The 25,137-nt window shown below is 38.4% G+C and overlaps 1 protein-coding gene across 1 annotated transcript in view; it reads left to right on the plus strand.

Annotated features, from left to right (window-relative positions):
• Positions 1-25,137, plus strand: part of CD99L2 (CD99 molecule like 2) — a 63,514-nt gene that overhangs the window by 14,090 nt on the left and 24,287 nt on the right. Inside the window, exons 3-7 of the mRNA XM_031660912.1 lie at positions 6,614-6,685; positions 7,764-7,838; positions 21,482-21,550; positions 21,679-21,762; positions 23,198-23,263. Coding sequence (XP_031516772.1) covers positions 6,614-6,685; positions 7,764-7,838; positions 21,482-21,550; positions 21,679-21,762; positions 23,198-23,263 — 366 coding nt within the window. The remainder of the gene's footprint in view (positions 1-6,613; positions 6,686-7,763; positions 7,839-21,481; positions 21,551-21,678; positions 21,763-23,197; positions 23,264-25,137) is intronic.

Here is a 25,137-nt window from a genome sequence, read left to right on the forward strand (position 1 = left end):
AGAGAGTCCCCACTTGCAAGAAGGCCCTCACTCACAAAATACAGCACCTCAACCTTGGACTTCTCAGCCTCTATGACTGTAAGAAATAAATTCCTCTTTTTTATAAATTACCCAGTTTCAGCTGGGCGCAGTGGCTCACGCCTGTAATTCCAGCACTTGGGGAGGGTGAGGCAGGTGGATGACTTGGGGTCAGGAGTTTGAGACCAGCCTGGCCAACATGGTGAAACCCCGCCTCTACTAAAAATATGAAAATTAGCTGGGCATGGTGGCACATGTCTGTAATCCCAGCTACTTGGGAGGCTGAGGCAGGAGAATCACTTGAACCTGGGAGGCGGAGGTTGCAGTGAGCCAAGATTGCGCCACTGCACTCCAGCCTGAGCGACAGAGTGAGATTCCACCTCAAAAATAAATAAATAAATAAATAAATAAATAAATAAATAAATAACCAACCAACCAACCAATCAACCAACCCAGTTTCAGGTATTCCGTTATAAGCAACAGAAAAAAGATTAAGACATTGTATTAGCCCATTCTCATACTGCTAATAAAGACATACCTGAGACTGGGTAATTTATAAAGGAAAGAGTTAATTGACTCATAGTTCAGCATGGCTGGGGAGGCCTCAGGAAACTTACAGTCATGGTGGAAGGAGAAACAAACATGTCCTTCATATGGAAGCAGCAAGGAGAAGTGCAGAGTGAAGGGGGAGAAAAGCTCCTTATAAAACCATCCAATCTTGTGAGAACTCACTATCACAAGAACAGCATGAGGGTAACCGCCCCCATGATTTAATTACCTCCCACTGGGTCCCTCCCATGACATGTGGGGATTATGAGAACTACAATTCAAGATAAGATCTGGGTGAGAACACAGCCAAACCATATCAGACATCCTTCTTTAAAAAAATAATTTATTGAGGTAAAATCATACAATATAAAATTAACCTTTTTATTTTTAAAAGTTATTGTGTATATTTGAGGTATATAACATGATATTGTGAGATGCATATACAACTTGATAAATAGTTACCCTAGTGAAGCAAGTTAATATATCCATCATTTCACATAATTACCCATGTTACTGTTTGACAAGAACAGCAATATTTCATTTAGCAAAAATTCCAAATACAATACAATGTTATCAGCTATAGTCCTCATGTTTTACATTAGATCGCTAGACTTGTTCATCTTATATATCTGCTACTTTGTATCTTTTCCCTTACTTATCGAGCAGTTTCTCTCTATTCTTTTATCCTCCCAACCCCAAATAACCACCAACCTACTTTCTGTATCTGTGAATTTATCCTGGATATTTTATATAAATGGAACTGGACAGCATGTAGCCTTTTGTGCCTGGCTTCTTTTGTGTAGCGTAATGTGTTGGAGGCACTTCCATGTTGTAGCGTGTATCAGTACTTCATTCCTTTTTATGGCGAAGTAATACTCCATTGTGTAGACATACCACAATTTTGTTTATCCACTCATCAGTTGATGGACATTTGGTTGTTTCCACCTCTTGGCTTGTGAATAATGTTACTGTGAACATGCTATATACACGTACTTGTTTGGATACCTGTTTTAAATTCTTTTTGATATATACCTAGGAGTAGAATTTCTGGTTACTATGGTCATTCTGTTTAACTTTTTGAGGAACTGCCAAATTGTTTTCTACGGTGGTTGAAGCATTTTACATTCCCATCAGTAATGTATGAGGGTTCCAATGTATCTACATCCTTGCCAACTTGGTTTTTTTTTGTTTTTTTTTTAATGAAAGCCATCCTGGTGGGTGTGAGGTGGGACCTTATTGTGGTTTTCATTTGCATTTCCCTAAAGACTAATGACTAATGATCTCTTTGTACATTTATCATATATATGATTTGCAAATTTTCTCCCATTTTGTAGGTCGTCTTTTCACTTTCTTGATAACGTTCTTAGATGCACAAAAATTTTAAATTTTGGTTAATGTGTAATTTATCTGTTTTTTCTTTTGTTGCCCATACTTTGCATGTCATTGCTAAGTATCCATTGCCAAATCAAAGGTCATGAAGATTTACCCATATGTTTTCTTCTAAGAGTGGTTTTAGTTCTTATATTTAGATGTTTGGTCCATTTGAGTTAATTTTTGTATATGGTGAGAAGTATGGGTCCAGTTTCATTAGCCTATGGTTATCCAGCTGTCTGAGCACCATTTGTTGAAAAGACTGTCCTTTCTCCATTGAATGGTGTTGGCATCCTGTTGAAAATCAATTGACCATAAATATGAGGGTTTACTTCTAGACTCTCAATCCTGTAACATTGGTCTATATGTGTATTCTTAAGCTAATTCCACGGTATTTTGGTTACTGTAGCTTTGTAGTAAGTTTTGAAATTGAGAGGTGTGACTCCTTCTGTTTTGCTCTTAAGATTGATTTGGCTATTTAGGGTCCCACGCAATTCCATATGGATATTAGGATTAGCTTGTCCATTTCTGCACAAAAGGCGGTTGGTATTTTGATGGAGATTGCACAGGATCTGCAGATTAATTTGGAAAATATTGCCACTTTAACAATATTGAGTCTTGTAATCTATGGATGTAGGATTTCATTCCATTAATTTAGGTCTTTAATTTTTTAACAAGGTGTTATAACTTTTAGTGTACATTATACTTCCTTGGTTAAATTTATTTCTAACAGTTTTATTCTTTTTATTGCTATTATAAATGAAATTGTTTTCTTCTTTTGCTCTTTGTATTGATCATTGCTAGTGTATAGAAATACAGCTGATTTTCATGTATTGATCTTATATCTTGCAACTTTGCTGAACTCATTAGCTTTAATAGTTTTTAATTGGTGTGGATTCTTGAGGGTTTTCTATATATGAAATCATAGCATCTGTGAATAGAGATAGTTGGACTTCTTCCTTTCTAATCTCAGAGAGTTTCTTTCTTTTTCTTGACTAATTGCTCTAGTTAGAACTTCCATTACAGTGTTGAATAGGAGTGGTTAAGTGCTGATTCTAGGAAGAAAGCTTTCAGTCTTTCACCTTTAAGTATGCTGTCAATTGCAGATTTTTCAGATGCCCTTTATCAGGTTGAGGAAATTCTCTTTTATTTCCAGGAAGTTAACAGATGAGGCCAAAATAAACCATCTAAATGCTTTTAAAAATCCAATAGCCTAATTATCACTAAAAAGCACATACAGAGTAGACTCGATGGAGTAAGCAGAACAAAATGGGAAATTCTCTTCTATTCCTAATTTATTGAGTGTTTTTATCATGAAATAGTGGTTGACTTTCGTTAAATGCCTTTTCTGCATCAATGGAGGTAATCCTGTTTTTTTTTTTCTCCTTCCATTCTATTAATATGGGATAGTACATTGATTGATTTTACTATGTTGAACTACCCTTACGTTCCTGAGATAAACCCCTCTTGGTCATGATCAGTCCTAATATGGTGCTAGTTTTGGTTTGCTAGTATTTTATTGAGGATTTTTGCCTCTACATTCGTAAGAGGATTTTTACCTCTACATTCATAGCTATATTCTGTAGTTTTTGTGTGTATTTGTCTGACTTTGGTATTAACATACTACTGGCCTCATAGAATGAGTTAGGAAGTGTTCCCTTCTCTTTTTGTTTATTTACTTATTTGAAGAGTTTGAGGTTAATTGGTGTTGATTCCTTTTTAAATGTTTGGTAGAATTCAGCAATTAAGACTTCTGGTTCCAGAATTTTATTTGTGGGAAGTTTTTGGTTACTGACTCAATCTCTTGCTATAAGTCTAGTCAGATTTTCTATTTCTTCTCGAGTCAGTTTAGCTAGTTGTGTTTTAATAGGAAGTTATCTGTTTCATCTAGGTTATTGAATTTATTTGGATTATAATTGTTCAAGATACTCCTTTCTAATTTTTTATTTCTCTAAGGTTGGTAATAATGTCCTCTCATTCCCGAAATTAGCAATTTGGGTCTTCTCTCTTTATCTTGGTAGGTCTGCTACAGTTTATCAATTTTGTTGATCTTAAGAGATCTTTCCTCTTTTGTTCTTTATTTTTCCCTTCTCTCTTTCATTTTATTTCTGCTATAATCTTTGGTGTTTTCTTCCTCTGTCTGCTTTAGGTTTAGTTTGCTCTTCTTTTTCTAGTTACTCTTTAAAATTGTTGTATAGGTTTTATTTTATAATAGTGAACTTAACTCTGCAATCCAGCTAGACGTGGAAGGGAATAAGGAAAATATGGAACCCAAAGAGCTGCAGTGAGTGCACAAAGATTATAGGATATTGAGAGCAAATGGGATTGAGGGGTGCTCTCTTGAGCTACAGAAGAAATAGTCTGGTGGTTAAGATAAAACAGGTCAAATTTATTAGAGTTGTCCACATTTGGCAATGGTGATCTTCTTGCTGGTCTTGCCATTCCTAGACCCAAAGTGCTCCATGGCTTCTGTGGCATTCATGGCCTCTTTGACCTTGCCAAAGACCACATACCTGCCATTCAACCACTCAGTCTTGGCAGTGGAGATGAAAAACTGGGAACCATTTGTATTCGATCTACCATTTGCTGTGGGCCAGATATCAGGACCTGTATGCTTCAGGTTGAAGTTCTCATCATCAAGTTTCTCCTGGTAGTTAGATTTGCCACCATTACTGTTAGGGCATGTGAAGTCACCACCCTAGCACATAAACCCTGGAATAATTCTAGGAAAGTAAGAACCCTTATAACCAAATCCTTTCTCTCTAGTGCTCAGAGCATGAAAGTTTCCTGCTGTCTTTGGAACTTGTCTGCAAACAGTTTGAAGGAGACCTGGCCCAAGGACTCACCCTAGACAGCGACGATGTCGAAGAACACAGTGGACTTGACCAGGGTTGACGGTGGCAGTGTCTGCAAAGCCTTCTTTTTCTAGTTTATTAATGTGAAAGTTTAGGTTATCAATTTGAGATCTTTCTTTTTTTGATGTAGGCGTTTACAGCTATAAATTTCCCTCTGAGCACTGCTTTCAGTGTAACACACAAGTTTTGGTATGTTGTGTTTTCATTTTCACTGATATCAAAGTATTTCATAATTTCCCTTGTGATTTTTTTTGACCTATTTGTTGTTTAGGAGTGTGCTCTTTAATTTCCATGTAATTGTGAATTTTCCAAATACCCTTCTGAAACTGATCTCTACTTTCATTCTGTTGTGCTGAAGAACATAATTTGTATGGCTTCAGTCTTTTTAAGTTTATTGAGATTTATTTTGTAACCTACATATGGTCTACCTTGAAGAATGTTTCACATGCACTTGAGTAGAATGTGTATTTTGTTATTGGGTGGTGTGTTCTATAGGTGTCTGTTAGGTCTAGTTGTTTTATAAAGTTGTTCAAGTCATATATATGTATCTGCCTAATTGTTTCTTCTGTGATTGAAAAGATATTGAAATTTCCAACTATTATTGTTAAATCATCTGTTCTCTTCAATTTTGTGATTTTTTGCTTCATGTATTTTGGGGCTGTGTTGTTAGGTGTATATATATTTAAAATTATTATGTCTTCCTCTTGGATTGATCCTTTCATCATTATAAATAATTATAAATTGTCACTCTTTGACTCCATTAACAAGTTTTGTTATAATGTAAATCTTATCTGATATTAGTATAGCTACTCCAGCTCTCTTATGGTTATTGTTTGCATAGTATATCTTCTTCCATCCTTTTACTTTCAACTTATGTTTTTTAGAGATGGGGTCTTGCTTTGTTGCCCAGCCTGGAGTGCAGTGGCTATTCACAGGCATAATCATAGTGCACTAGAGCCTCAAACTTATGGGCTTAAGCAATTCTCCTCCCTGATACTCCCAAGTGGCTAGGACTATAGGCACATGACAGTACACCTGACCTCAACTGATTTCTATTTTTGCTGTTTGTTTTCTGAATAGTCAGTAATTATTGAGTACTTGCTGTATTCAAAGCTAAACCTGTTTCACCTTTGCCTTTCCCATTCCTTAAATTGTTTTCTCTGATATTTCCATTAGTGAGAATATGTACAACATAGTCTTGATGTTTATGAAGAGAAACTATTGGAAAAAACCTCATGCACATTGTATAATTCTTGTGAAAGTTATCTACAATTTTAAAGGAATATGGTTGAGTTCAAAGACCTAATATTTCCAATAGTAGCCACACTTATATAAAATATTGTGTGCATATGTTGTAACCACTTTCAGTTTATGAAATACTCCCATATTCCACTAAGAATGTAACCTTAGTCTATCCCTCAGCAGGATTATTTATGTTTAAAGTGCCAGGTTGATAGTTGTGGAAGCAAGGCTTGGAGACCTTAAGGATCATGCTCAGGCTGTGGAACTCCCTGGAACATATGTCATCTCCAGCAGATCTGGGCACAAGCCCAGGTTCAGTAATCACCAGGTCACATGTGAGACCATGTCCACCTTACCACCCTCAGCCTCCAAAGAAAAGTGAGCTGAACTCATCTCATTTAAACCTATATCATTTTGTCATCCTTTTCAGTATGATTCTCTGGAGCTCCTAGATAGAGGGGCCTCAAGGACCAAGACAAGGATATTCTACTCACAATATGACTTCCCCAAGTCATAGAGTAGCTGCTGTGTTTTGTTACTAAATGTGCTCCCCTTGCTGTCCTCCCTCTCCCTTTTAGAGCCATGGGATCACACCACCACCACCACAACCAATAGGCCAGGAATCACCAGAGCTCCAGCAAAACCTCCAGGTAATGTGGCTGCCTTAAGGAGGGCAGTGAGGAAGGGCCCTCTGGAGTTCCCTCTGGGGTAGCATGCAAGTGAACTACCTATAGTTTTAAGACCCATGTGTGCAGAAATAACCAAGGCGTCCATGTGAACACTGAGTTTAACTTAATGGAGTGCATACCTGGCTGATCACTATGCCTTCTGTGTTTTTTATGAAAAGTCCTGCCTGGGAAAATTTCAAGAGGAAAATGCATTTGGACTTCTTCCCCTTTTTAGCCATTTCATTTTCTAAAATCAGGAAAAATGTAATTGTTTAGGTTTTATGAAGCTGATCAAGCATTTTCTTTAGGCAGATGGAACATTTTGGAATGGCATTTATTTTACAGTGTCATCTTTCAGTAAAGGATTTTGGGACCTGGTTCTTCTTAACAACTCTTTCCTGTTGTCACTTGACCCTCTCTTCAGATGGGCCATTTTACCATTTAGACATCTTCACTGATGTAAAGAAAAACGTGACTGTGTGGCTGGCTTCCCAGTCATTGCTCCCATTCAGCAACTTGTTACCAGTGGTCGGGGGCATGATAATAGGTTCTGTGCAGTAGAGAGCTACCTTTCTTCTGAAGAGACAGTGATGATCCAAGAAAGTCACTGCTGCTTCATGATTTGCCCTCATTTCTTCACATTTCCACATTCAAAGGGGTGCTTCATGACCACATGACCTCTCCCTTTTGGTTATCCTGTTTATGGACTCTGTGTACCTGGTTTTGAATTTTGGGTTAATACCTACAATCAGTGAGTATATTGTTAAAATGGTCTGACTGCTAGCCTAAGCAGAGCATACCTACGAATATAAATTAATTGCAAAACTGGTGGTATTCTGCAAAGTCGGAAAGTAGTAACTTTTTCTATCCTGCAGATATTTTCATTATCAATGTCTGTACACAGAATCGGATTCCAATATAAGTCTCTTTGTCTTAACCCATTGTTAAGTACTGATCAGTACTGATCAGTTGACCCCATGGGCATTTTGCTTATTTTGGAATCTTATACCCAGTTGTTAATCAGTTGGCTGTTTCTTTTATGTTTTGGGGCCCACTGAAGGTAGTGGATTTGACTTGGCTGATGCTTTCGATGATCAAGATAATGGCCGCAGGAAACCGGGTATAGGAGGAAGAGGTAAGTCCTTGCTGGTTGAAACTACTACAGGATTCTGTCTCATTAATTACAATATCCCACAGAGCCAGAGTCAGTCTGGGCTTGGCAGAGCTGGAGGCACTTGAAGCCAGTGGAGAACCCTATAACAGTAGTTCTCAAACCTTTTTTGTCTCGGGACTCCCCAAATCATTGAGATCTCAAGAGATTTTTGTTTATGTGGGTCACGTTTACCAATGCTCATCATCTTAGAATTTAAAACTGAAAGACTTTATTAATCTAAAATGAACAACATTAAACCCGTACATTTAACATACATAACATTTTTATGAGAAATAACTATGCTTGACGAGACAAAAACTTGTATTGAGGAGAATGGCATGATGTTACATTTTTGCAGATTTCTCTCATGTCTGGCTGGATGGAAGTAGCTGGATTCTCACAGGCACTTTATTCCATCGCGAGATGTTGTTTTGGTTGAAGTATATGAAGGAAATCTGGCCTCACACCCATACTCAGGGGGGAAAGGGAGGAATATTTTCACAGACTTTTCAGATCTTTGTGGATAATCTTGGATAGGACACCAAAACTTGGCCCCAACAAAAGCGGTTGTTTCTTACAGGTTAAGCATAGTGTGGAGTGTGAAACTCTATCAGTACACTTTCCACACTTGGTTCCGTGGCACTCTTTTGTCCTTTCAATGGATCTTTTACCCATTCATGGTTTTGTAACATTGCATGTTGGTCATTTGGAAAATATTAGTGCCTTGAGGTTTTTCGAGCTTCCAAGTAATGCCATGCGTCATTGTGTAAAACTGAAAGTCATATTTGTTCATATCATCACCCATCTCATTTCAAAAAAAATGTATTGGGGAAACTGTTAAACTCACAGTGGTAGAGAAAGATGTTTTTGAAGTTCTAACTTTTCCTTGAAATCTTATCATTGGCAACAAGTACCATGAGTGGCTTTCTTTAAATTGACAGACTCGTTCATTTTCAAGAAAACATCTAACAGACATTCAAGTTGGCAAAACCATAGTTAGTTTAAAAAAAACTTTAAATATTGATTAAGTACTCTTCAAGTCACTTTTTCAAGGAAAAAAATCTTCTTTGAGAGGAATGGCTCATACTGCTCAGAATGGAAATAATCACATAAGTTGTTTTTTTCATGTCAACTTTTGTATTTCCGTGTGCCACATAAATGCTTGAAATGTACTTCCTGTTTTGTTAGAGAATATTAAAAGGTCATGCTCTAATACAATTAAAAAATTTTCAACTTCCTCATGTTAATTTTCCAGTGTTGCTGAACATACTATCATAAACTTAGTAGCTAAAACAGTGTTCAATTATTTTCTAGGTTTCCCTGCACTGCTGAAGTTAAGTCATTTAAGTGTCAAAACTTTTTTGACAAAATGACCCTTGATTCTCAACTTTCTCTTTACCTACTTTTTAAAAATTAAACTTTCATTTTTAGATAATCATTGATTCATGTGTAGTTGTAAGAAATAATAGAGAAGGACCCCTTGTACCCTTCACCCAGTTTCCCCTAATAGCAGCATCTTGAAAATTGTACTCTACTCTCAAAGCCATATGTTGACATAGATATAATCTATGCATTTATTCAAATTTCCTAGTTTTGTTTGCACTCACATGTGTGTGTGTCTTCTCTGCACTTTTATCACGTGTGTAGGTTTGTGTATCTATCATCACAGTCAGATACAAACAGTTCCATCGCCATAAGTATGCCATGATTACATTTTATAACCACACCCACCTTCCTACAATTTTATTTCCCCTTCCCCATCCCTTTCCTAATCTCTGGCAACCATTGATCTGTTTTCCATTTGTAAAATGTTGTCATTTCATGACATTCAGTTTTGGGGGAGGCAAAAAGAAAAGTTGTATTTAAAAAATGTTATGTAAATATAATTATAAAGTAGGCAACCCTTTGGAATTGGCCTTTTTCATGTATAATTCAGTTGGCATCCATTCATATTGTTGGGTGTATCAGTTGCTCATTCATTCTTATTGCCAAGGAGTATTCCATGGGATGGATGTACCACAGTTTGTTTACTTGATGTATTGAAGCCAGTTTTGGCTATTATGAACAAGGCTGCTGTAAACTCTCATGCATAGTATTTTTGTGTGAACATAAATTTCTCTTTCTTTATGAGTAAATGCCCAAGAGTGCGATGACTGGATCACATGGTTGTTACATGTTTAGTTTTATAAGAAATGATCAGTTTTCCATGAAGGTTGTAATATTTTGCAATCCCTAAAGCATTGTGTCAGTGCCATTTTCTCTGTATCTTCACCAGCATTTGGGCTATCACTATTTCTGTTTTAGTCATTTTATAAGTGTGTGGTAATATCTTGTTGTGGTTTAGTTTGCATTTCTCTGGCTAATGATATTGAACACCTTTTCATGTATTCGTTTGCCATCCGTATATCCTATTCAGTGGAATGTCTGTTCATGTCTTTGGTCCATTTTCTAATTAGATTTTTTTGTTTTTCTTACTACTGAGTTTGAGAGTTCCTTAAATATTGTAGACATTTGTCCTTAGTCAGATATGTGGTTTGCAAATACTTTCTTCCATTCTGTAGCTTGTCTTTTCATCCTCTTAACAGAGTCTTTTGCAGAAGTTTTAGATTTTGATGATGTCTAGTTTGTCAATTTTTCCTTTTATCGATCGTACTTATTTTTTTTGCCCAAGACAGGGTCTCACTCTGTTTCCCAGGCTGCAGTGCAGTGGCATGATCATGGTTCACTGCAGCCTTGACCTTACGGGCTCAAGTGATCCTCCCCACTCAGCTTCCCAAGTAGCTGGGACTATAGTTGCGCACTACCACACCTGGCTAATTTTTGTATTTTTTGCAGAGATAAGGTCTCACTGTGCTGCCCGGGCTGGTCTTGAACTCCGGGCTCAAGCCATCTACCCATCTTAGCCCCCCAAAGTGCTAGGATTACAGGCATGAACCACTGCACTCGGCCTGGATCGTGCTTTTGATGCCAAATCTAAGAACAAGATCTTTGTCTATACCTAGGTTTTATAGATTTTCTCCTGTGTTTTTTTTCCTGAAACTTCACTTGCTTGCCCGTGAATGTCTAATTGTTCTAGGACCATTTGTTAAAAAGACTATCTGCCCGTTGAATTGCTTTTGAGCCTTAAAAAAATCATTTGGAATATAACTGTTTTTGTTGCACTTGGTATCCTTATATTTTGTTGAGGAATTTTGCATCTATATTACTAACAGAAATAGGTTTGTAGTTTTTTTTGTGATGTCTTTGTCTGGTTTTGATATCAGCACACTACTGATTTCATTGGCTTATTTAGGTAGTGTTGTCTCCTCTTATTTTCTGGAAGAGTTGCTGAAGAATTGCTGTTAATTATTTAAATATTTTATAGAATTTATCAGTGAAGGCATATGACTCTGGGCTTTTCTTTTGGGAAAGTTTTTTGTATTATTCTATCTATTATGGATCTATTCAGATTTTCTATTTCCTTTTTAAATTTTTTATTTATTTATTTTTTTGATGCTCTATACCTTCAGAGAATCTTCTCTAGTAACAAACTGTGGAAATGACCCCTGAAAGTAGAATCTTAAGTCTCTTTTATTGCAGTCACCTTCGTGGGCGTGAAGTGGTGTCTTATTGTCTTATTGTGGTTTTGATGTGCATTTCCCTAATGCTAATGAAATCAAGCATCTTTTCATGTGCTTTATTGAATATTGCTTATGTTTTTTGGAGAAATGTCTATTCAAATCCTTTGTCCATTTTAAATTGGGTTATTGTGTTTTTATTGGTGAGTTTCAGTTTTATTTTTATTTTGTTTTATTTAATTTAATAGAGACAGGATCTCACCATGCTGCCTAAGCTGGTATTGCACTCATGGGCTCAGGTAATGCTCCTGCCTCAGCCTCCCAAAGTGCTGGGATTACAAGGCATGAGCCACCACACCTGACCAGATTTTCTCTTTCTTCTTGGGTCAACTTCAGTAGTTTGTATCTTTCTAGGAGTTTGTCCATTTCATCTAGGCTGTCCAATTTATTGGCATACTTCTGTCAATGATATTCCCTTAAAATCCTTTTCATTTCTATTAGGTCTTTAGTGATATCCTCTCTTTCATTTCTGATTTCAGTAATGAGTCTTCTGTCCTTTTCTTTGTCAGTCTTGCTAAAGGTTTGTCAATTTTGTTGATCTTTTCAAAAACCATCTTTGGTTTTTATAGACTTTATTGTTCTTCTGTTACTTATTTCATTTGTTTCTACTAGAGATGGGGTTTCACCATGTTGGCCAGGCTGGTCTCTTGGCCAGGCTGTTCTCAAACTCCTGACCTCATGATCTGCCCACAATGATCTCTCAAAGTGCTGGGATTACATGCATGGGCCACCGTGCCTGGCAAGATCTTTGTTTTTTGTTTAGGTTGGCATTTATTGCTATAAAGTTCTCTCTCAGGACTGCTTTTGCTGCATCTCATAAGTTTTGGTATGTTGTGTTTCTATTTTTATTTGTGTCAAGAATTTTTTTGATTTCCCTTTTGATTTCTTCTTTGACCCATTGGTTGCTCAGGAGAATGTTGTTTAATTTCTACACATTTGTGAATTTTCCAATTCTCTGTTAACTTCTAGTTTTGTACCATCGTGGGTGGAAAAGACACTTGATTTGATTTCAGTCTTGTTAAATTTGTTAAGACCTTTTCTGTGACCTAACATGTGACCTGGAGAATGTTCCATGTGTGCTTGAAAAGAATGTGTATTCTGCTGCTGTTGGATAGAATGTTTTGTATATGTCTGTTAGGTCCATTTGGTCTAGAGTGTTGTCCTGGCCCACTGTTTCTTTATTGATTTTCCTGTCTGGATGACCTGTCCATTGTTGAAAATGTAATATTTTCATCTTCTTAACCGGGTCTTTTACAGAGGAAATGTTTTAATTTTCACAAGGCAGATGTATCAGTTTTTCTTTTTATGGAACGTGGCTTTGTTGTCAATTGTGTGAACTCTTTACCAAGCTCTCAGTCCCAAAGATTTTTTTATGTTTTCTTTTGAAGTTTCATAACTTTAAGTAAAGACGATCACCCATTTTGAGCTCATTTTTAATAAGGTGTGCGGATTAGGTTGAGATTCATTGTTTTTACCTATTGATGCCCAGTTTGTTCAGCTTTACCTATTGATGCCCACTCCAGCACCATTTGTTCAAAAGGCTATGCTTTATCAAATTGCTTTTGTACCTTTATCAAGAATCACTTGAGTGTATTTGGGGTCTTTTTGCGCTCTTCATTCTGTTCGATTGATCTGTGTGTCTGTCCCTCAGCCACTGTTCTGATTACTATAACTATAAATTCAGCTTTAATATTGGTTAGAGTAATTTGTTCCACTTTATTCTGCTTTGTCAAGTTCTTTTAAGGCTCTTCTAGGGCCTGTGCCTTTCCATATAATTTTAGATTAAGTTTGTCTTTGCCTAGTCTAGAAAAAATCTTACTGGGATTATGATAGGATGTGTATTAAACATAGATCCGTTTTGGGACAGTTGACATTTTTACTTTGTGGAGTCTTCTTTTTTTTTTTTTTTTTTTTTTTTGAGACGGAGTCTCATTTCTGTAGCCCAGGCTGGAGTGCAGTGGTCATCTCAGCTCACTGCAAGCTCCACCTCCTGGGTTCACACCATTCTCCGCCCAGCCTCCAGTAGACTAGCTCAGCCACCTCGCCTCGCTAGTTTTTGCATTTCTAGTAGAGACGGGTTTCACCCATGGGGCCAGGATGCTGGGATTCTGACCTCTGATCCACCCGCCTCCCAGTGCTGGGATTTCAGGTTTGAGCCACCGCCTGCCTACAGGGAGTCTTCTAATCCATGAATACAGTATGTCTCTCAACTGGGCTGATTTATGTCTTCTTTGATGTCTTTTCTTGAGAACACTCTAATTTTCGCATAGAGGATCCCGCATACGTTTAAATGTATGTTTAAATATTTTCTTTTCTAGCCGGGCGTGGTGCCTCACTTGTAATCCCAGCACTTTTTAGAGGCCGAAGCAGGACACAGGTCAGGAGTTCAAGACCAGCCTGACAACATGGTGAAACCCAGTCTCTACAAAATTTAAAAAATTAGTGTGGGCGCAGTGGCACGCAGACCTGTAATCCCACCTACCAGGAGGCTGAGGCAGAGAATCAGCTGGAACTCGGAAGGTGGAGTTTGCAGTGAGCCGAGATCACGCCTGTTGCACTCCAGCCTGCGTGACAAAGTAAAGTCTCTGTCTCAGAAAAAAAAAAAAAAAAAAAAAGGCCAGATGTGGTGTGCTCATTCAACCAAGCACTTTGATAGGCGGCAGATCACAAGGTCATGAGATTAAGACTATCTCTTGGCTGACAATATGGTGCAGTTTTCCCTATCTCCACTAAAATAATTAAAAATTAGCCAGGTGTGGTGGTGGGTGCCCAGTCCCAGCTACTCAGGAGACTGAGGCAGGAGAACATGAACCTGGGAGGCAGCTTGCAGTTAGCTAAGATCAAGACTATTGACTGCACTCCAGCCTGGCTGGCCAGGGGTGACTCCATCCAAAAAAAAAAAAATTGCTCCTTTTCTTTTTTTGAGACTGAGTCTTGCTCTGCTGCCCAGGCTGGAGTGTGCATGATCTCGCCTCACTGCAGCCTCCACCTCCCAGCCTGGGCAAGATTCCCACCTCAGCCTCCCAAGTAGCTGGGACTACAGGCACATACCACCACACCTGGCTAATTTTTGTATTTTAATAAAGATGGGGTTTCACCCATGTTGCCCAGGTTTCAAACCTGAGCTCAGGTGATCTGCCCGCTTTGTCCTCTTAAAGTGCTGGCATTATAGGCGTGAGCCACTGTCCCATCCTAAATATTTTCTTTGGAGCAATTGTGAATGGCAGTGTCTTTTTAATTTTGGGTTTAATATGTTCACTACTATTATATGTGATCGATATTATTGATCTTGTATCCTGAGACCTTGCTGAACTCCCTTATTAGTTATAGGAATTTTTTGTAGATTTCTTGGAATTTTCTATGTACCCGATCATGTCATCTGCAAACAGAAACATATATAGTTCTTCCTTTCCAATCTGTATATATTTTTTCATGTTGCAATGCTAGACATTTCAGTACCATGTTAAATAAGAGTGGTAAGAGTGATGTCCTTGCTCTGTTTCGGACCTTAGAGAAAGAGCGTTTAGTCTTTCACCATTAAGTCTGCTGATAGCTATACGTGTTTTCTAGATGTTCTTTATGAAGTTGAGATAGTTCCCCTTTATATCTAATTTGCTGAAAGTATTTTTTTTTCCATAAATGGGTGTTAGATTTTTTCATGTCCATTGATATGATTTGTCTTCTTTGGCCTGTTGACAGGGTAGATTACATTGATTGATTTTCAAGTATTGATCCAGCTTGCCTGACTGGAATAAATTCAATTTTTCATGCTGTTTAATTCTCTTTCTGCATTCTACTATGTTTGCTAATATTTTGTTGACGATTTGGCATGTAAATTGATGAGAGACATTAGTGTGTGTGTGTGTGTGTGTGTGTGTGTGTGTATATATATATATATATATATTTTTTTTTTTTTTTTAAATATGGTCTTGATATAGTTTGGTTCTGTGTCCCCACCCAGATCTCATCTTGAATTGTAATCCCCAGGTGTCTAGGGAGGGACCTGGTGGAAGGTGATTGGATCATAGGGATGGTTCCCCATGCCGTTCTCATGATAGTAAGTGAGTTCTCACGAGAGCTGATGATTTTTGAAGTGTTTGGCAGTTCCCGCTTTGCTCCTCTCTCTCTCCTGCCACCTTGTGAAGATGCCTATCTCCCCTTTGCCTTCCACTATAATTGTAAATTTTCTGAGGCCTCCCCAGCCATGAGGAACTGTAAGTCAATTAAACCTCTTTTCTTTATAAATTATCCTGTCTCAGGCAGTATCTTTATATCAGTGTGAAAATGGACTAATACAGGTCTTTATCTGTGTTTGTTACCAGGGTAATACTGGCCTTACAAAATGAATGGGGAAGAAATTTTCTCCTGTCTCCTTTCTGGAAGAGATTGTATACAATTGGTGTTAATTCCTTTTTAAATGTTTGGTAGAATTCTCCAGGTAAATCACCAAGTCCTGGAGGTTTCTTTTTTTTAGGAGACTTTAATTGAATTAATTAGTGGTTATAGGAATATTCAGGTTGTGTATTTCATCTAGGTTGAGGTTTGTTTTTTGTTGTTGTTGTTGTTGTTGTTGTTGTTTTGAGACGAAGTTTCACTTTTGTTGCCCAAGCTGGAGTGCAAAGGCGTGATCTCGGCTCACCGCAACCTCCGCCTCCGCCTCCCAGGTTCAAGTGAATCTCCTGCCTCAGCCTCCCGAGTAGCTGGGATTACAGGGATGCACCACCACACCTGGCTAATTTTATATTTTTAGTAGTGACGGGGTTTCTCCATGTTGGTCAGGCTGATCTCGAACTCCTGACTCAGGTGTGATCCACCCACCCAAAGTACTGGGATTACAGGTGTGAGCCTCCGTGCCCGGCTGAGTTTTTTATTATTGTGGTAAGCATACATATAAAATTTACTGTTTTAACCATTTTTAAGTTGTATAATTCGGTGGTACTTAGTAGACATTTGCCTCTCCTTTAGTATTTCCTGGGCATTGGATCCGGGACCCCCTGCAAATACCAAAATCCTTTGATGCTCAATTCTCTGATATGAAATGGCATAGTATTTGCATATAACCCACACATATCCTCCCATATAGTTTAAATCATTTCCAGATTACTTATAATACCTAATATAGTATAATGCTGTATGGTTATTATACTGCATTTTAAAAATTTATATTATTTTTATAGTTGTATTACTTTTTGTTTTTGGTTCTTTGAATATTTTGATCCATGATTGGTCAAACACATGGTTCTGGATGCGGAACCTATGGATATGGAGGCTCATCGGTATTCACAATGTTGTGCAGCTATTACCATGATCATTTCCAAAAGTTTTTCATCAGCCCAGTTAGAATCCCTATGCCCATACAACAGTAACTCCTCATTTCTCCTTACTCCTAGCCCCTGGTAACCTCTGTTATACTTTCTATCTCTAAGAATTTGCCCATTCTAGGTACCTCTTATAAGCAGAATTGCACAAGATTTGTTCTTTTGTGTCTGGTTTATTTCACTTAATATAATGTTTTCTAGGTTTTTTCATGTTGCGGCATGTACCAGAGTTTCTTTCTTTTAAGGCTGAATAATATTGCATTATATGTATATACCATATTTTGTTTATCCATTTATATGTTGATGGCCATTTGTGTTGTTTCCACCTTTTAGCTGTTGTGAATAATGCTGTTAGGAACATTGGCGTACAGATATCTGTTAGAGTCTCTGCTTTCAATTCATTTGGGTATGGACCTAGAAGTGGAATTGCTGGATCATATGGGAACTCTGTTTCACATTTTGAGGAAGTGCCAAACTGTTTTCCACAGCAGCTGCACCATTTTACATTCCCACCAGCAATATACCAGGGTTCCAATTTCTTCATGTCCACACCAATACTTGTAATTTTTCATTTTTCTTTTGATAATAGCCATCCTAATGGGTGCAAACTGGTATCTCATTGCAGTTTTTATTTGATATCCCTAATGACTAATGACACTGAGCATCTTTTCATGTGCTTATTGGTCATTTGTATATCTTCCTTGAAGATATGTCTATTCAAGTCCTTTGCCCATTTTAAAACCGTTTTTTTGTTTGTTTTTGTTTTTTCCCTTTTTTTTTTTTTTTTTTTTTTTTGAGACAGGGTCTTGCTTTGTCACCCAGTCTGGAGTGCAGTGGTATGATCTCAGCTTACTGCAACCTCCACCTCCGGGCTCAAGCAATCCTCCTACTTCAGCCTCCTGAGGAGGTGGGACTACAGGTGTGCCACCACACCTGTCTAATTTTTGTGTGTGTGTGTGTTTTTTGTTTTTTTGTTTTTTTTTTGGTGGAGACAGGATTTCACCATGTTGTCCAGGCTGGTCTTGAACTTCTGGACTCAAGTAATCCACCTGCCTCAGCCTCCCAAAGTTCTGGGATTACAAGCATGAGCCACTTTGCCTAGCCTTAAATATCAGGGTTTTTGTTGTTGTTGACTTGTGTAAGTTCTTTATATAGTGTGGATATTAATCCCTTATTGGATGTAAGATTTGTAAAAGAGTTATCTTTTTACTCTCTTGAGGTTGTCCTTTGATGCACAAAAGTTTTTAATTTTAGACTGGGCATGGTGGCACATGCCTATAATCCCAGCACTTTGGGATGCCAAAGCAGGTGGATGGCTTGAGCCCAGGAGTTTGAGGCCAGCCTTGCCAACATGGGGTAACCCTGTCTGTACAAAAAATACAAAAATTAGCTGGGCATGGTGGCGTAAGCCTGTAGTCCTAGCTACTCAGGAGGCTAAGATAAGAAGGTCACTTGAGTCTGGAAGGCGGAGGTTGCAGTGAGTGGCATGATTGTGCCACTGCGCTCCAGCCAGCTTGGTTGACAGAGTGAGACCCTGTCTCAAAAATTTTTAAATTTTGATGAAGATCAGTTTATTTATTTTGTTTTTGTTGTTGATGTTGCCTGTGCTTTTGGTATCATATCCAGGAAATCATCTTCAAATCCAATATCATGAAACGTTTTTGTAATGTTTTCTCCTGAGAGTTTTATAGTTTTAGCTTTTATATTTAGTTCTTTGAACTATTTCTTTTTTTCATGCCACCATGTCTAAGAATCTTCTATCTATTTTGAGTTAATTTTTGTATATAGTATAGGTCAGGGTCCAAAGTCATTGCTTTGCATGTGGATATCCAATTTTCCCAGCACCATTAGTTGAAAAGACTGTCCTTTCCCCCATCTAATGGTCTTGACATACTGTTGAGAATCTAGTGACCAAGGGTTTATATCTGGGCTTGCTTTCTTCCTTCCTTCCTCCTTTCTCTTCCCTTTTCCTTTCCTTTCTCCCCTTTCCCTCCCTCCCTCCCTGCCTCCCTTCCTCCCTCCCTCCCTCCCTCTCTCCCTCCCTTCCTTCCTTTTGCCTCCCTCCCTCCCTTCCTTCCTTCCTTCTTCCCTCCCTCCCTCCCTTCTTCTCCTTTTTTTTTTTTTTTTTTTTGACAGGGTCTCACTCTGTCACCCAGGCTGGAGTATAGTGGTGTGATCACGGCTCACTCCAGCCTCCACCTGGGCTGAAGTGATCTTTCCATCTCAGCCTCTCAAGTAGCTGGAACCACAGGTGCATGTCACCACACTTGGCTAATTTTTTTGTATTTTTTGTAGAGATGGGATTTCACTATGTTGCCAGACTGGTCTTGAGCTCCTGGGCTCAAGCAGTGTACCTGCCTCAGCCTCCCAAAGTGCTGAGATTACAGGTGTGAGCCACTGCACCCGGCCTATTTCTGGGCTTCCTAATATATTTCATGGGTTTGTATGTCTGTTCTTGATGTCAGTACCACACGTGTTGTGATATTTGTAGTTTTGTAGTAAATTTAAAAATCAGGAAGTGTGAATCTTCTATGTTCTTTTTCTAGATTGTTTTGGCTGTTTGAGGTTCCTTGAAATTCCGTGTGAATTTTAGGATGAATTTGTCTATTTCTGCAACAAATGTCATTGGGATTTTGGTAGAGATTCCATTGGATCTGTAGATTGCTTTAGATAGTATGCATTGCCATTTTAACAATTTAGCATCTTCTAATCCATGAACACAGGATTAGGTTGTATTTTGGTAGTTGGTGGTTTTTGAGAAATTGGTCCGTTTCTTCCAAGTTGTCAAATATGTGAGCTAAAAAAGTTCATATTATTCCATTATTATTCTTTTACTGGTTGCAAGATCTATAATGTCCCATTTCAGTCCTTTTATTGGCATATCATCTTTTTTAACTTTTATGTTTGTTACTAAGGCTAGAGGTTTATCCCTTTTTACTATATAAATAAGCTTTTGGTTTTATTATTTTTTTTTTTTAGTATTGCATTCCTATTTTCAATTTCATGGATCTCTGCTCTTGTGTGTATTATTTCTATCTGCTTGCTTTGGTTTTGTTTTTCTAGTATCTAGCTAGCTTCTTTTTCTAGCATCTCGAATTAGTAACTTGGGTTATTTATTTGAGGCTTTTCTTGATATCTAACTTATGCATTGAATACTATAAACTTCTCTCTGCACTGCTTTAGATCCCACGTATTTTGCTATGTTGTGTTTTCATTTTCACACAGTTCTATGTATTTTAAAAAATTTCCTTTGAAACTTTTTCTTTGACCCTTGTTTTATTTAGAAGTATGTTGTTTAATATCCAAATGTTTAGAGATTTTCTTGTTTTCTATTGTTTCTTCTCTGTTTCTAATTTGAATTAAGTATAATTAATGATACCTCTCTGCATAATTTCAATACTTTTAACTTTGTTGAAGTTTATTTCCTGGTTCATAATATGATCTCAGGCGAATATTCTGTGAGTGGTTAAACAATTGTTTACTCTGCTGTGATTGGCTGGTGTGTCCTGTTGTGCCGATTAAATCCCATTGGTTGATTATTGTTCACTTCTTCAATATCCTTGTAGATTTTCTGTCTAGTAATTCAACCAGTTGCTGTGAGTCCCCAACTATAAATGTGTGTTTGCTTATTTCTCCTTTTAGCTCTATCAGGTTTTACTTAATGTGTCTAGACACTCTATTGTTAGGTGCACACACTTTCAGGATGATTATGTCTTCCTGCTAGATTGGTCCTTTTATCATTTTGTAATATCCCTCTTTATTCTATCTGAGAACTGTTGGGTCATGACTTGACTTACTGTATTGTTTTTGTACTTTCTTTGCAGAAGATTCAGACCTGCATTTCTTTGATCCACAGACAACACCGAAGGTCTATCAAAAAATGATAGGCAATACATTTTAAATGTCCCTAGGCAGTTTGGATATCACATTATTGCTCTGTAAAACTCATTTAGGTTTTTTTCCCCACATACATTGCTGTTTCTCTCCCAGGTACTTGCTGTATATAGCACTATCTTTGTCTTTTCCGTCTATTAACTTCAATAGTGAGAACAGTTACAGCACAGTCTTCTGAAGTTCAAGAAAAGAATCAATTGGAAAATGTATGAATGCCATCTGTGTAATTGGTGTGAAAGAAGTCCATATTTGAAAGGAATCTGGTTGAGCCCAGAGACCTAATGTTTATAACAGTAACCACAGTTTTATAAAATTATATATATGTGTGTTGTAACCACTTGCTGTGTATAAGATACTAAAACAGTTCACTGGGAATGCAACCTCAATCTGTCCATCCCTGGGCAGGATTAGCTATAGTTCAAGTGCCAGGTTGACAGTGGTGGAACCAAGGCTTGGAGCTCTCAAGCACTTGTGCTCAAACTCTAGAACTCCTCAGTCCATGTGGTCGTCTCTCACAGATCCGGGCTCAAGTCCCAGCTTTACCACTTACCTGGCCACATGTGGGACTATGTCTGCCTCATAACCCCCATCCCCTGAAGAAAAGTGAACAGAACCCATGTCATTGAAGCCTTTTATATCTCTTTGTCATCCATCTCAAAGTGATTATTTAGAGGTGCTATAGGAGCCTCAAGGACCAAGACAAGAATATTCATGATGTAACTTCCCTGAGACATGAATGGCTGCTACATTTTGTTCCTAAATGTGCTCCCTTTACTGTCCTCTCTTCCGCTTTTAGAGAAATGGAACCAGGTAACCACCACGACCAAGAGGCCAGTAACCACCAGAGCTCCAGCAAATACTTTAGGTAAGGAGGCCGCTCTGAGGAGAGCAGTAAGGGAAGGATCCCACGGGGCTCCCTCTGAGACAGGATCCAAATGAGCTACCCATAGATGAACTAATTGAGTATTTCTTTTATTTTGGGATCCCATGAAGGAAATGATTTTGACTTGGCTGATGCCTTGGATGATCGAAATGATCGAGATGATGGCCGCAGGAAACCGATTGCTGGAGGAGGAGGTAAGTCCCACCTGGTCTGGTTCTGTCTCATTAATTACGTCATCCCACAGAGACAGAGCCAGCCTGGGCCTGGCAGAGCTGGAGGCACTTCATATCACTGGAGAACCCTATCATGGTGGTACTCAAACTTTTTTGGTCTCGGGACTCCCGAAATCATTGAGATCTCAAGAGATTTTGCTTATGTGGGTCACGTTTATCAATACTCATCATCTTAGAATTTAAAACCGAAAGACTTTATTAATCTAAAATGAGCAACATTAAACCCCATACATTTAACATAAATAACATTTTTATGAGAAATAACTATGCTTGCAAGACAAAAACTTGTATTGAGGAGAGCGACATGATGTTACATTTTTGCAGATTTCTCTCATGTCTGGCTGGATGGAAGCAGCTGGATTTTCACAGGCACTTTATTCCATCGCGAGATGATGTTTTGGTTGAAGTATATGAAGGAAATCTGGCCTCACACCCATACTCAGTAGGGAAAGGGAAGAATATTTTCACAGGCTTTTCAGATCCTTGTGGCTAATCTTGGATAGGACACCAAAACTTGGCCCCAACAAAAGCGGTTGTTTCTTACAGGTTAAGCGTAGTGTGGAGTGTGAAACTCTATCAGTACACTTTCCACACTTGGTTCTGTGGGACTCTCTTGTCCTTTCAATGGATCTTTTACTCGTTCATAAATTTTCTGTTTCCTTGTATCAGTTTCCTTGCTGCATAACAAAAATCAGAAACTCTGAGTTAAGACAACACCCATTTATTATCTTACTATTTCCTTTGGTCCGGAGTTGAGGAACAGCTAAGCTGAGTGTTCTGCTCAGGAGCTCATATAGTTGCAGTCAAGGTGTTGGTGAGGGCTGGGGTCTCGTCTGAGGTTGGGTTCCCTTCCAAGCTCAATTGGTTGTTGACAGTGCATTCCCTTGCAGCTGTAGAAATAATGACTGCTTGCTGCTTTAAGACCAGCAGGAGAATGACCGACAGAGGGGTTGGTAGGGGACAAAGGAGGAGAGACCGACTGACTCTGTTGCTTCTCATGTCTGAGCTCAGAGAAGGCCTGAACCTGCTTTTGAGGATATCACCTGATTAAGTCATGCCCATCTAGGATAATCTCCTTTTTGATTAATGCAAAGTCAAATTGATTTCGTACCTTAATTACCTCTGCAAAGTCCCTTCACCTTTGGCATGTAATCTAACCTAATCACGGGAGTGGTAGCCATCCTATCCATGGTTCTACTCATACTCAGAGTGGTGGGACATTATGCGGGACATGTACACCAGTGGAAGGGGGTCTGGGAGGGCCTCTTAGAATTTCATGAAGGGCATTCTTAAGTGGAACTGGCAATCATTTTCTGAATCCTGGGCAACATTAACACAAGTTTCTTGTTGCTGATTTTTTTTCTTGTCATTGAAATGTATGTTTTATTTTCTCCAGGTTTTTCAGACAAGGATCTTGAAGACATAGTAGGGGGTGGAGAATACAAACCTGACAAGGGTAAAGGTAGGAGCATTGATTTGTGCCAACACAACCCTTATTCTGGTGAAAAAGGTGATTATGCAGCAACCAGATTAACTGAGCCGCTGGGAAATGAGTGGTAGTTCCCAGACATCCCAGCCTGCCAACTGGGGTTCATTCAGAATGACGTGAGTGATGCAGTTCAAGGGGGGGATTTATAAGCCATCTTGGAAAAGCCCCACATTTCCCCTGATGTTCCTTAAGCAGCAGTGCTGATAGGTTCAAGTTTCATGCTGGCTGAAGCCTATTTGCCGAGGCAACACCACCAATGACAATAACTGGGGGCCAGTGGACTCTGAAAACAGCCCTCTCAACCTCGAGAGACTCACTCACTCTTGGGATGGGAGGAGCAAACTCATCATGACAAGCATTTTTTTTAAGAGACCCATAGCAAGTCAGATGTCTTTTAAAATACCTTTTTATTTTGAAATGGTTCTCACAAGAAGTTGTAAAAATAGTTCTAGAGAGTTCCTGTGTACACTTCACCTAGCTTCTCCTTACATAACCTTAGTCATTGTCAAAACCAGGAAGTCAACACTAGTACAGTATTGTTAAATCAGCTATAGACTTTGTTCAGATTGCATCAGATTTTGCATGCATTCAGATGTGCGTGTGTGAGCGAGTATGGGTAGGTCTATAAAAATGTTATGTGTGTAGGTTTGAGTAACCATTACCATAATTAGGAGGCAGAACTGTTCCATCACCACAAAGAAGTTCCCTCATGTTACCCCAGAATAGTCATGTCCTCCCCAAGGCCAGATCGTGTTAATTCCCCAAGTGACCAAAGATTTCAACCTTTTATCATAGTATACATCAAGTATGAAGTATGAAGGGAATATTAGCCAGATTTGTTGATGTAGCAAGACAAGCTAGTGATTGTAACTTGTGGTTGTAACCCATTGTGATTGTAACTTGTGGTTGTAATCTGTTGTGCTGGCAACATGTTACGATGGTAAGCTGTGGTGGTAACTCTGGTTGTAACCTGTTGCAATGGCAAATTGCTATTACACCCGGTTATAAGTGTGACAAGTTATGGGTGTATCTGGTTGTAACTCTGATATACTCCCCACAGTCTTGGCTGTGGTTACTAGTGTTTTCTCTTTTCTTGTGAGAACGGTGTGCCTTTCATATGGCAATAGTGTTCTCTTCTGATTAAAGGATACCATAGTTAAATTTGTCCTTCGAAACACCTTTCCAGACAGAGTCATCTCTACTAAAAAGCACAAAAAGCCTCTAAATGAAACCCACAGGTGTCAGGAGAACATGGAACATTTAAAGGGTAAATCCAGCAAATTGGCCAATTACTCCTGGGTGATAAGTGGTATTTCCAGATGGTGAAATGAGAGCAGTAGGCACACATGTAAGCACACACATGAATGAAAGTCTGAATGGCATGTCAGGGGCTTTTCCTTATTAAAAGTGCATGTTTTAGCAAGGAAGAAGTGTTCAGAAATTCTTTAATTAGGCTCATATTTGAACTTCTCTTGTAAAGAATAATCAATTGTTAGCTTAAGTTGTACCCTCTGCCATTATAGGTGTCAGGAAAAGAAGATAAAGGGAGTCATGGAAAAAAGGACAAGTGTGAAACTGAAACATGGTTATGATAAGCACACCATGGAATTCTCAGATACTGTCCTTTACACAAAAATATGCTAATGCCGTGAGCAAAGGTAAAATACCACATTTCAATAAATTATGATCTTCAGCATAAAAAGAATCCTAATTAATGCATTTTTCAGGCTTGGGTCTTAGGCACATAGATTCAGCTATACTTTTGGAGTATATTTTCAAAATAATACATTATTTGTTGTGGACTTTTTTCTCAAGAAGGCCTCTTATTGACCCTGTAGAAGCCCTAC

The sequence above is a fragment of the Papio anubis genome, chromosome X, assembly GCF_008728515.1.
Source record: "Papio anubis isolate 15944 chromosome X, Panubis1.0, whole genome shotgun sequence".
Lineage (NCBI taxonomy): Eukaryota > Metazoa > Chordata > Mammalia > Primates > Cercopithecidae > Papio > Papio anubis.